Source organism: Salvelinus fontinalis, chromosome 23 (genome assembly GCF_029448725.1).
Source record: "Salvelinus fontinalis isolate EN_2023a chromosome 23, ASM2944872v1, whole genome shotgun sequence".
Taxonomy (NCBI): domain Eukaryota; kingdom Metazoa; phylum Chordata; class Actinopteri; order Salmoniformes; family Salmonidae; genus Salvelinus; species Salvelinus fontinalis.
Window position 1 is genome coordinate 7682524 of NC_074687.1, and position 13905 is coordinate 7696428.

General features: G+C 44.3%; 1 protein-coding gene across 3 annotated transcripts; it reads right to left on the bottom strand.

Annotated features, from left to right (window-relative positions):
• Positions 1-5756: 5756 nt before the first annotated feature.
• LOC129820807 (nucleoporin NUP35-like) lies at positions 5757-13699 on the bottom strand. Of its 3 annotated transcripts, none has more exons than XM_055877790.1 (9): positions 13550-13699; positions 12808-12963; positions 12412-12539; positions 10967-11024; positions 10696-10837; positions 9372-9441; positions 9152-9280; positions 8841-8996; positions 5757-6927 (listed from the first exon to the last, which is right to left on the bottom strand). In XM_055877790.1, exons 1-9 carry the CDS (start codon positions 13560-13562, stop codon positions 6850-6852), a joined length of 930 nt encoding a protein of 309 aa, XP_055733765.1. In that variant the 5' UTR covers positions 13563-13699; the 3' UTR covers positions 5757-6849. The 3 variants fall into 3 exon arrangements, with proteins under 3 accessions (XP_055733765.1, XP_055733766.1, XP_055733767.1); XM_055877791.1 differs by lacking the exon at positions 13550-13699 and adding an exon at positions 13300-13440; XM_055877792.1 differs by lacking the exon at positions 13550-13699 and adding an exon at positions 13066-13248.
• Positions 13700-13905: the final 206 nt, after the last annotated feature.

Sequence of the window (13905 nt, forward strand, 5' to 3'; positions counted from 1 at the left end):
TATAGTACGGTCTACAGTGCGGTCTATAGTACGGTCTATAGTACGGTCTATAGTACGGTCTACAGTACAGTCTATAGTACAGTCTATAGTACAGTCTACAGTAGTCTATAGTACGGTCTATAGTACAGTCTACAGTACAGTCTACAGTACAGTCTATAGTACAGTCTATAGTACAGTCTATAGTACGGTCTACAGTAGTCTATAGTACGGTCTATAGTACAGTCTACAGTACAGTCTACAGTACAGTCTATAGTACGGTCTATAGTACGGTCTATAGTACAGTACGGTATATAGTACGGTCTATAGTACGGTCTACAGTACGGTCTATAGTACAGTCTACAGTACGGTCTATAGTACGGTCTATAGTACGGTCTATTGTACGGTCTATAGTACGGTCTATAGTACAGTCTATAGTACAGTCTATAGTACAGTCTATAGTACGGTCTACAGTACGGTCTACAGTACGGTCTATAGTACAGTCTATAGTACAGTCTATAGTACAGTCTATAGTACAGTCTACAGTACGGTCTATAGTACAGTCTATAGTACGGTCTACAGTACAGTCTATAGTACGGTCTATAGTACAGTCTACAGTAGTCTATAGTACGGTCTATAGTACAGTCTACAGTACAGTCTACAGTACAGTCTATAGTACGGTCTATAGTACGGTCTATAGTACAGTACGGTCTATAGTACGGTCTATAGTACGGTCTATAGTACAGTACGGTCTATAGTACGGTCTATAGTACGGTCTATAGTACGGTCTATAGTACGGTCTACAGTACGGTCTACAGTACGGTCTACAGTACGGTCTATAGTACAGTCTATAGTACAGTCTATAGTACGGTCTATAGTACGGTCTACAGTAGTCTACAGTACGGTCTATAGTACGGTCTATAGTACGGTCTATAGTACGGTCTATAGTACGGTCTATAGTACGGTCTATAGTACAGTCTATAGTACGGTCTACAGTGCGGTCTATAGTACGGTCTATAGTACAGTCTACAGTACAGTCTACAGTACGGTCTACAGTACGGTCTACAGTAGTCTACAGTAGTCTACAGTAGTCTACAGTAGTCTACAGTAGTCTACAGTAGTCTACAGTAGTCTACAGTAGTCTACAGTACGGTCTACAGTACAGTCTACAGTACGGTCTACAGTACGGTCTACAGTACGGTCTACAGTACAGTCTACAGTACGGTCTACAGTACGGTACGGTCTACAGTACGGTCTACAGTACGGTCTACAGTAGTCTACAGTACAGTCTACAGTAGTCTACAGTAGTCTACAGTAGTCTACAGTAGTCTACAGTACAGTCTACAGTAGTCTACAGTACAGTCTACAGTAGTCTACAGTACAGTCTACAGTAGTCTACAGTACAGTCTACAGTAGTCTACAGTACAGTCTACAGTAGTCTACAGTACAGTCTACAGTACAGTCTACAGTACAGTCTACAGTACAGTCTACAGTACAGTCTACAGTACAGTCTACAGTACAGTCTACAGTACAGTCTACAGTACGGTCTACAGTACGGTCTACAGTACGGTCTACAGTACGGTCTACAGTACGGTCTACAGTAGTCTACAGTACGGTACGGTCTATAGTACGGTCTATAGTACAGTCTACAGTACAGTCTATAGTAGTCTATAGTACAGTCTACAGTACAGTCTATAGTAGTCTACAGTACGGTCTACAGTACGGTCTACAGTACGGTCTACAGTACGGTCTACAGTACGGTCTACAGTACGGTCTACAGTACGGTACGGTCTACAGTACGGTCTACAGTAGTCTACAGTAGTCTACAGTACAGTCTACAGTAGTCTACAGTACAGTCTACAGTAGTCTACAGTACAGTCTACAGTACAGTCTACAGTACAGTCTACAGTACAGTCTACAGTACAGTCTACAGTACAGTCTACAGTACAGTCTACAGTACGGTCTACAGTACGGTCTACAGTAGTCTACAGTACGGTACGGTCTATAGTACGGTCTATAGTACAGTCTACAGTACAGTCTACAGTACAGTCTACAGTACAGTCTACAGCACAGTCTACAGTACGGTCTACAGAACGGTCTACAGTACAGTCTACAGTACGGTCTATAGTACGGTCTATAGTACGGTCTACAGTAGTCTACAGTACGGTACGGTCTATAGTACGGTCTATAGTACAGTCTATAGTACAGTCTACAGTACAGTCTATAGTACGGTCTACAGTACAGTCTACAGTAGTCTACAGTGCTGTCTATAGTAGTCTACAGTACAGTCTACAGTACAGTCTACAGTAGTCTACAGTGCTGTCTATAGTAGTCTACAGTACAGTCTACAGTACAGTCTACAGTAGTCTACAGTAGTCTACAGTAGTCTACAGTAGTCTACAGTAGTCTACAGTGCTGTCTACAGTATGCATCATAGTACATACCTGCAGGATTCAAGTAATGTTTTACTGGACAATCATGTGTTGAGGTGAAAACACGTAATTCAAGGTTGTTCGTCATCTAGCCTACCATCAGCCCCGAAAGGGATAGGGCAGAATGAAAATAAAAAGATGAGACAACTGATCCAGATGAATTCTCGCTACATCATCCCCCTCAAGGTACCCTGCATCCCTAAAACATCTCACCTGGACTGGACCTGCCTCTCTGAATCAACCTCAGAGGGAGGAAGGGAGGGTGAATCAGTCTCAAGAGGTAGTGAGGGAGAGGCATGAAGGGGGAGAGAGGGAGGCGAATTAGCCTCATGGGGAGGGACGCAGGTGAAAGTCTCAAGAGGGAGGGATGGAGGGAGAGAGGCAGATATGAAAGGAGGGATGGAAAAGAGAGGCAGATCAGTGTCACCTTCAACCGTACGTCAGCAACCCTTGTTCCAACACATCTGACTGAAGCAGGGAGACTCACAACACGCCCCCTAGACTCGCCTGCATAACTTTCAAATACAGACGCAGGGCTTATACCCTAAACAAGTGGAGGCTTTAAACATATTATTATTATGGTCACGCAACAAGTGGAACCCTATTCCCTTTAAAACACACTACTTTAGAATAGGAACCAGACGGTGTCTCGGATATTAAACACTCTTCCTCTGAATAGGAACCAGGCGGTGTCTCTGATATTAAACAGTAGTCTACAGTAGTCTACAGTACAGTCTACAGTAGTCTACAGTACAGTCTACAGTAGTCTACAGTACAGTCTACAGTAGTCTACAGTACAGTCTACAGTAGTCTACAGTACAGTCTACAGTACAGTCTACAGTACAGTCTACAGTACAGTCTACAGTACAGTCTACAGTACGGTCTACAGTACGGTCTACAGTACGGTCTACAGTACGGTCTACAGTACGGTCTACAGTACGGTCTACAGTACGGTCTACAGTAGTCTACAGTACGGTACGGTCTATAGTACGGTCTATAGTACAGTCTACAGTACAGTCTATAGTAGTCTATAGTACAGTCTACAGTACAGTCTATAGTAGTCTACAGTACGGTCTACAGTACGGTCTACAGTACGGTCTACAGTACGGTCTACAGTACGGTCTACAGTACGGTCTACAGTACGGTACGGTCTACAGTACGGTCTACAGTAGTCTACAGTAGTCTACAGTACAGTCTACAGTAGTCTACAGTACAGTCTACAGTAGTCTACAGTACAGTCTACAGTACAGTCTACAGTACAGTCTACAGTACAGTCTACAGTACAGTCTACAGTACAGTCTACAGTACAGTCTACAGTACGGTCTACAGTACGGTCTACAGTACGGTCTACAGTACGGTCTACAGTAGTCTACAGTACGGTACGGTCTATAGTACGGTCTATAGTACAGTCTATAGTACAGTCTACAGTACAGTCTACAGTACAGTCTACAGTACAGTCTACAGTACAGTCTACAGTACGGTCTACAGAACGGTCTACAGTACAGTCTACAGTACGGTCTATAGTACGGTCTATAGTACGGTCTACAGTAGTCTACAGTACGGTACGGTCTATAGTACGGTCTATAGTACAGTCTATAGTACAGTCTACAGTACAGTCTATAGTACGGTCTACAGTACAGTCTACAGTAGTCTACAGTGCTGTCTATAGTAGTCTACAGTACAGTCTACAGTACAGTCTACAGTAGTCTACAGTGCTGTCTATAGTAGTCTACAGTACAGTCTACAGTACAGTCTACAGTAGTCTACAGTAGTCTACAGTAGTCTACAGTAGTCTACAGTGCTGTCTACAGTATGCATCATAGTACATACCTGCAGGATTCAAGTAATGTTTTACTGGACAATCATGTGTTGAGGTGAAAACACGTAATTCAAGGTTGTTCGTCATCTAGCCTACCATCAGCCCCAAAAGGGATAGGGCAGAATGAAAATAAAAAGATGAGACAACTGATCCAGATGAATTCTCGCTACATCATCCCCCTCAAGGTACCCTGCATCCCTAAAACATCTCACCTGGACTGGACCTGCCTCTCTGAATCAACCTCAGAGGGAGGAAGGGAGGGTGAATCAGTCTCAAGAGGTAGTGAGGGAGAGGCATGAAGGGGGAGAGAGGGAGGCGAATTAGCCTCATGGGGAGGGACGCAGGTGAAAGTCTCAAGAGGGAGGGATGGAGGGAGAGAGGCAGATATGAAAGGAGGGATGGAAAAGAGAGGCAGATCAGTGTCACCTTCAACCGTACGTCAGCAACCCTTGTTCCAACACATCTGACTGAAGCAGGGAGACTCACAACACGCCCCCTAGACTCGCCTGCATAACTTTCAAATACAGACGCAGGGCTTATACCCTAAACAAGTGGAGGCTTTAAACATATTATTATTATGGTCACGCAACAAGTGGAACCCTATTCCCTTTAAAACACACTACTTTAGAATAGGAACCAGACGGTGTCTCGGATATTAAACACTCTTCCTCTGAATAGGAACCAGGCGGTGTCTCTGATATTAAACACTCTTCCTCTGAATAGGAACCAGACGGTGTCTTGGATATTAAACACTCTTCCTCTGAATATGCACCAGGCGGTGTCTCGGATATTAAACACTCTTCCTCTGAATAGGAACCAGACGGTGTCTCTGATATTAAACACTTCCTCTGAATAGGCACCAGGCGGTGTCTCGGATATTAAACACTCTTCCTCTGAATAGGAACCAGACGGTGTCTCGGATATTAAACACTCTTCCTCTGAATAGGAACCAGACGGTGTCTCTGATATTAAACACTCTTCCTCTAAATAGGAACCAGGCGGTGTCTCGGATATTAAACACTCTTCCTCTAAATAGGAACCAGGCGGTGTCTCTGATATTAAACACTCTTCCTCTGAATAGGAACCAGGCGGTGTCTCGGATATTAAACACTCTTCCTCTGAATAGGAACCAGACGGTGTCTCAAATATTAAACACTCTTCCTCTGAATAGGAACCAGGCGGTGTCTCTGATATTAAACACTCTTCCTCTGAATAGGAACCAGGCGGTGTCTCTGATATTAAACACTCTTCCTCTGAATAGGAACCAGGCGGTGTCTCTGATATTAAACACTCTTCCTCTGAATATGCACCAGGCGGTGTCTCTGATATTAAACACTCTTCCTCTGAATAGGAACCAGGCGGTGTCTCGGATATTAAACTCTCCTCCATACTCCTCTGGCTGGAATACTACCTACAAATGTCATGAGTGTTCTACAGACTAACACTGGAACGGAGTCAGACGTCTTCGTGGAAAAAAGTAAACACTGTATAGTTCATCGTGGCATATTAAAAACTACCAGACACCCAACTGGTATTCAAATTATGTGACATTTATTTGACAAAAATAGTAAGCAAGTGACAGAGACAGTAGAAACAGCAGACACAGTAGAGAGCAGAGACAGGTGACAGTAGAAATAGTAAGAAGAGACAGTCGAAATAGTAGACAGTAGAAACAGACAAATAGTTTTAAATGGATATAAGACAAGACATTTGATGCACCGACAATTTTGTGAGATCATCTTTAAAAAAAGAAAAATAAAAACACTAAATGTTTGACAGCACACAAAAAGGCATTTCTTATAAAATTACAATTCTTAACTCTGATCCTGTTATATTTACCGTTGTTTACTATTGAACCACTTAGGGGGGGAAAAAAATAAAGAAACCTGTACTCTCTCTCACTCTAATCAAAACAGGAGGATACTGATGTGTAACCTTGACTTCCAACTGACAAAGCAGCACTTAGTTAAGATACTGAAGACAGGCCATGTGGGCATCCAAAATGGCACCCCTATTTACAGACCCTTACGGACCCTGCTCTAAAAGTAGTACACTACATAGGAAATAGGGACATATGGGAAATATGTCTTGATTATGTGGGATTCATTCGGCATCAACTCTTATGAAAGAGCCTTTAAAATTCTCCTCGAGAGGAGAAGTCGCAAATAAGACTTTGTAACTAAAGACGACCCCGTGTAGGTCTGCGTTTGTCGGGTCAGCACCGTGACGTCTGCACGCGACAACAACAAAAACAAACACTTCATTCAACGTCAACATACAATATCCGGTGTTCGTCTAGTCAAAATCCTGTCCACTCAAATCACCACATCTTGTATAGTCGTCGCAGGGTTGAGGAAATCCACATTGGCTTGGTTCCCCCCAACTCACTAACACACTGGCTGATCCCCAAATGGTACCCTATTCCCTATGTAGTGCACTACTTTTGACCAGAGGCCTATGGCACCCTATTCCCTATGTAGTGCACTACTTTTGACCAGGGTCAATTGGGCTATTAGGGTACCATTTAGGACACACTTCCACAACACGGTGATGACGGCTGCTGTCGGGTTTCTTCAGTTTTTATAATATAAAAAGCGCTCGGGCGAATCGGAGGAGACCGTCTCACCAGCCAAACATGTACTCCATCGCTTTAGAAACCAAACTGTCGTCTTTCCTTGGGGTCTGTTCGTCTGCCACCACCTGAAATCAAACGCGTGACATGGTTGGTTGAATTCCACGTCGGTCCCCGCCCATATAAACAGTGATCACTCAATGGCATTAGGACTGAAATGTATTGTTAAATTTAAAAAAGGCAACCAATCCGTACACTAATTTTAACTATTATAAATTATGTATTATGCATAGAGTGCATTGTATGCATTGAGGTTTGGGAATCTTTTTATCCAGAGCCGTCGCTTTGCTGCCCCCTCTGGTGGACACACAGCCCCCTCTGGTGGACACACAGCCCCCTCTGGTGGACACACAGCCCCCTCTGGTGGACACACAGCCCCTTCTGGTGGACACACAGCCCCCTCTGGTGGACACACAGCCCCCTCTGGTGGACACACAGCCCCCTCTGGTGGACACACAGCCCCCTCTGGTGGACACACAGCCCCCTCTGGTGGACACACAGCCCCCTCTGGTGGACACACAGCCCCCTCTGGTGGACACACAGCCCCCTCTGGTGGACACACAGCCCCCTCTGGTGGACACACAGCCCCCTCTGGTGGACACACAGCCCCCTCTGGTGGACACACAGCCCCCTCTGGTGGACACACAGCCCCCTCTGGTGGACACACAGCCCCCTCTGGTGGACACACAGCCCCCTCTGGTGGACACACAGCCCGGTAGTCCTCTACTGTAGTCTATAGCCCGGTAGTCCTCTACTGTAGTCTATAGCCCGGTAGTCCTCTACTGTAGTCTATAGCCCGGTAGTCCTCTACTGTAGTCTATAGCCCGGTAGTCCTCTACTGTAGTCTATAGCCCGGTAGTCCTCTACTGTAGTCTATAGCCCGGTAGTCCTCTACTGTAGTCTATAGCCCGGTAGTCCTCTACTGTAGTCTATAGCCCGGTAGTCCTCTACGGTAGTCTATAGCCCTGTAGCCCTCTACTGTAGTCTATAGCCCTGTAGTCTATAGCCCTGTAGTCTATAGCCCTGTAGTCTATAGCCCTGTAGCCCTCTACTGTAGTCTATAGCCCTGTAGTCTATAGCCCTGTAGTCTACAGCCCTGTAGCCCTCTACTGTAGTCTATAGCCCTGTAGTCTATAGCCCTGTAGTCTATAGCCCTGTAGTCTATAGCCCTGTAGTCTATAGCCCTGTAGTCTATAGCCCTGTAGTCTATAGCCCTGTAGTCCTCTACTGTGGTCTATAGCCCTGTAGCCCTCTACTGTAGTCTATAGCCCTGTAGCCCTCTACGGTAGTCTATAGCCCTGTAGTCCTCTACGGTAGTCTATAGCCCTGTAGTCCTCTACTGTAGTCTATAGCCCTGTAGTCCTCTACTGTAGTCTATAGCCCTGTAGTCCTCTACGGTAGTCTATAGCCCTGTAGTCCTCTACGGTAGTCTATAGCCCTGTAGTCCTCTACTGTAGTCTACAGCCCCGTAGTCCTCTACTGTAGTCTATAGCCCTGTAGTCCTCTACTGTAGTCTATAGCCCTGTAGTCCTCTACGGTAGTCTATAGCCCTGTAGTCCTCTACGGTACATCTACTGTGATCCTGATTTTCTAGCATACTTTTATCATGTATGACTCTCCTGCTGTCTCCATTTAGTCTCACTCCTAATCGAGGCCAATTTATCCATTACATATTTTTAGAACCCTAACTGCCTATTGTTTACTATGTAGTGTCCACCAATGACCATGTGACCACACCCTCTCCAATCAGGGTTGACTGGAACATGGTTTGTTAAATACGTGCATTATTGTACTCTCTGACCAGGGCAATGTGGTCGAAACACATTAGTGTTTTTCAAAATGTTTCTTCCTTGGACATGCCATGACAATAACTGTATTTTAATTATATGAAGAGTGCCTTGGTCCTCGTCTTTTTGATGGCCTTACAACTTCTGTTGGTTTGGCGTAAGTATTTAATGACGAAACCCCCCCCTGATCCTACCTGGTAGTCACTGCTGGAGGCCTTGTAGGCTGCACTGAGGGGCCTCATTGAGGAGCGAGGTGTAGAGACGTGGTGGCTAGGGGTTCCATTTCTGACCGGAGGAGTAAATACTGAGCCTGAGGAGGTCGAGCCTCGGTCTGAGCTCTCCATCACATTCTGAGACAACAACACAAATATGAATGAAAGATTAGATACGTTGTTTACATAATGGTAAAAGACATTCATCCGTTACTAAAATGTTTAGACTTTTAAAATGATATTATCACTAATAAGTGTTCCTAATTTGAAAATGAACCCCAGCAACGACATACCTTATCGATGCATGGTTTAACGCCAATCATTATAGCCTCTCCAAAAATCTTCCCATCTTTACTTAAAGCTTTTCTTGCTTGGAGTCTAGACTGATATTGAATGTGCATCCAGTTACCGGTGTTGGACATCTAGTACAACAAGAGAACAGAATGATGTAACAGAACACACACAAACACACACTTAAAATGTCCGTTTCAAACGAATGCAAATAAGCCTTACCACGTGTTTCGTTATGTTTCCATACTGGGCGAACTGCAACAGAATGTAAGACGCGGAGGCAGGAGGGAACCTGTTTAAACAAAGAGTATTATTCATTCAACAAACTGTTTATTTTTTCACCTCAACAATAGATATCCATTCTAAGGGGTGTTGTCATCTACAGATCAGACACATTCGGTGCATCTGTTGAAGGTCACCCAGGGCAGCAAGTGAGCGTCGTTTGCACATCGGAGACAAATTTGATTGGTCCTACAGTGTAAACTCAGGCTAAAATTTGATTGGTCCTACAGTGTAAACTCAGGCTAAAATTTGATTGGTCCTACAGTGTAAACTCAGGCTAAAAAGATTGCACCTGTTATTTCAACAGTTAAAAAGGTACAGGCAAACTGCCCTAATAAAGGAAACACTTGAGTGAACGAGGGATACAAAGTATATTGAAAGGAAGGATTTGCCACACAGGTTGGGGTATCTGAGTTAATTATACATGCCTCATATCATGTATAAAAATACTGGGCAGGCCATTATTTTGGATACTATGGCGATGCTCCCATTGGATGACAATGCCGCCATCCGCAGGAAACGAGTGGTCACTGAATGGTTGGATGAGCATGAAAAACGATGTAAACCATATGTCACGGCCGTCTCAGTCACCAGATCTCAACCCAATTGAACTCTTTTACGGGAGATTCTGGAGCGACGCCTGAGACAGCGTTTTCCACCACCATCAACAAAACACCAAATGATGGAATATCTTGTGGAAGAATGATGTCACATCCTTCCAATAGAGTTCTAGACACTTGTAGAATCTATACCAATGTTCATTGAAGTTGTTCTGGCTCGTGGTGACCCAACGTCCTACTAAAGTGCAATTGAAGGCGATAAAACAACTTCTGATAGCCTGTTTTTCAATGCGGCATTGATAATAGCCAGAAAAATGTATTATATTGTCCAAATTGACTACCAAGTATAAACAAGGATCATTTTATTCAATGCTCACCAACACGGGATACACAGCTACATGATTGTGCGCTATACAATCCTACTGCAGAATACTAGACGGTGAGACAGACCTGCCCCATCAGTGCAGCCTTATCTTAGACTCTGATTATTGTTGAGGAAGTAATACTGGCTTTGTTCCTATGGTGTCTCTTGTTGGACAAACATCAGTAACGACAACATTGAACCACAACCCCCAAAGACTGAAATCTCATGTTTCTTAATGAGCAACAGAGAAACGCATGCAGGATCGCTACGTTGACTCTTTAATACACCTTTTTTTGGCAGTCACCTGTAGATATTAGAGGACACAATACTAGAAACTTACCCAAATACAGTGATCCATGTATCATCTAGATGGTCTTCGGAAGACAGTGCGTCTCCCTGAGTGAAGAAAGGGTCTACTTGAGCTGGAGACATTGTTGACTTGGCCTGCTGCCCGATGGTAGCAGGACTAAATAGACTGGACGCTGAACAGAAGACGACATTAGGACATAGCTATGAATTCCCTCTCTCAGTAAATCGGTAGTCACTGCTGGACATATACCCGGGACAAGTTGGTACAAACAAGTTTGAAGAAAATAAATAAATAATCTCACCTGTTCCTGGTGTAACTGCCATATAGCCAGACAGCGGGGTGTGCATCATTGAGAAGGGCTGAGAGAAGATAACATCTAGATTATTACGTGTCCTCTTGATGCAGATACACTAATCACAATCAAACGCTACTGGTGAGATGCTAATGTAGCAGGTGTAGAATCACTAGCGATTGGTTAGAACACTTCTCTGGCTAAAGCGACAGACTCCAGAGGGACTGAAGAGTCGGGGGAGTTGGGTGACGACTCCAGAGGGACTGAAGAGTTGGGGGTGACTCCAGAGGGACTGAAGGAGTTGGGGGTGACTCCAGAAGGACTGAAGAGTCTGTGGAGTTGAGGGTTGACTCCAGAGTCTGAAGAGGCTCTTTGATGGGATCGAAAATGAAGGGAGCTGTACTATTGGTTCTCCTCTGTCACTCACTCAAAAACCAACACACAGCACCTGAGTGCCACCCACTTAATTTTACAACCAAGAGGCCTCAATCCCACATGGAAAAAAAGTCAGAGAACCAATCAATGTGCCCGCTTCAAAGCCGAAAGGAAGTGTTACCAGACCAGTGGGTCCACAGCTTTCCAGCTCACTGTCCTGATCAGTGACCAGGCTATTAGAACACTGCTCTGTGAGTGTAAAGTGTCCAGACTAGTGACCAGGCTATTAGAACACTGCTCTGTGAGTGTGAAGTGTCCAGACTAATGACCAGGCTATTAGAACACTGCTCTGTGAGTGTAAAGTGTCCAGACCAGGCTATTAGAACACTGCTCTGTGAGTGTAAAGTGTCCAGACTAATGACCAGGCTATTAGAACACTGCTCTGTGAGTGTAAAATGTCCAGACTAGTGACCAGGCTATTAGAACACTGCTCTGTGAGTGTAAAATGTCCAGACTAATGACCAGGCTATTAGAACACTGCTCTGTGAGTGTAAAGTGTCCAGACTAGTGACCAGGCTATTAGAACACTGCTCTGTGAGTGTAAAGTGTCCAGACTAGTGACCAGGCTATTAGAACACTGCTCTGTGAGTGTAAAATGTCCAGACTAGTGACCAGGCTATTAGAACACTGCTCTGTGAGTGTGAAGTGTCCAGATCAGTGACCAGGCTATTAGAACACTGCTCTGTGAGTGTAAAGTGTCCAGACTAGTGACAAGGCTATTAGAACACTGCTCTGTGAGTGTAAAATGTCCAGACTAATGACCAGGCTATTAGAACACTGCTCTGTGAGTGTAAAGTGTCCAGACTAATGACCAGGCTATTAGAACACTGCTCTGTGAGTGTAAAATGTCCAGACTAATGACCAGGCTATTAGAACACTGCTCTGTGAGTGTAAAATGTCCAGACTAGTGACCAGGCTATTAGAACACTGCTCTGTGAGTGTAAAGTGTTGTTGTACATAAGGTTCTGGGTTCATGCCCAGGTCAGGAGAAGGATGGAACCTACTCTGTTAACACGTACCTGTTTATGTGCACCCATAGGGGACATCCCGACGGCAGGACTGGAGAGGTCATCATAGATACTCCTGACTGGAGGGGCCCCACTCTTGTCTTTGGGTGTAGGAACCACAGGTTGAGGGGGAGAGCCACCTAACAGAGAGAGAGAGAGAGTTAGAGAAACAATCAGGAATCAATTGGAAATATTACTGAGAGGAGAGACTGCCTTTGCCATATTACAACACAGAAAGTGAAAGTAACAGATCTGATAGTAACCAACAAGCAGGGGTTTTAAACCAAGTTAGACCTATCACGCTATGAAAGGGGGGTTAGATTATTAGATAACAGATTAGAACTTCAGCTAGCTAGTTATTTGTTTTAGTGAATTACAAATTACCCCCAAAAGTAAACTATCACTCACCTGTTTGAAGTGGTGACCTCATATCCATGACTCCAAATGACCGAGGCTGGGGTGTGATAGGTGCTGGCAGATCCCCCATCAAAAACCCGGGGAGAAACTGGGCACCCGGGCCGGGCTTGGGTGATGTCGGGGAACCCAGAGTCATTGGTTCCGTGCCTAGGGACAGATGGCAGATAACGTTAGTTAGGGAAGTTAATGAATAAGTAAGCTAGCTAGTTGTTAGCATACAGGTACCTAGCTATGGCTCTTGTTATTTACTTAGTCTATAGCCTTGCCTTCCTCCACACAGTTAGCAAAATAGACCCGCTGCTGATTTCAAAACTCTGCTTTTAGCTAATCATCAAAGTTACTAACTGGCAAACTTACTAGCTGACTTTGCCAGCTAGCTATAAACATCCCAACAATAGTTAGCTAGCTAATTTAGCTAACTGACCAGTCACCATGCCAAACGTGTTAGTTAGCTAAATTTAGTTGGCTCGCTTCACTAGCTACCTTTGCCCACCAGCGATTGCTTTTGTTGACATTCTCTAAATGTTAGCTAACGTTAGCTAGTTTGTAATAAATTCACAGCGAAGCTCAAAAGTAAACATTGTACTCTAAGCCACTAACGTTAGCGGTACAGAAAACGAACTAGTTGGCTAACTCACGTGACAATGCTAACGTCGTTAGCTTATAACTAACTAGCAATGTTTCTGCATCTGTTTAGCTTGCTAGACTGAGAAAAAAATGAATATTTACCCACCTTGAAATTCCATCCTAAACCTAAGGACCACCAATTATACAAAACCTTGGAACAGCTAGACACCAGAGAAGCTAGCAAAGTTGAAGACACCTCAAGTTTTCAAATGGTCTGAAATCGCGCGTTAGTTCGACAGCTATCTCGCTGGGCGGTGTCCTTTCTTTTTACAGTATATGGTTCTGGATTCGGCCAAATGTGGTGGATTGTTTCCTTGAGGGCAGGAAAAGCAACATTGATTTATTATCTAGAAGCTAGCCATTTACAGAAAGTGTAAAGCCGCGGGAAGTAGGAGTGCTGCTTTAACGCCTGACAAATCTGAAAAATATATATTTTTTTCCTTCATAAAAGTAGTGCATTGG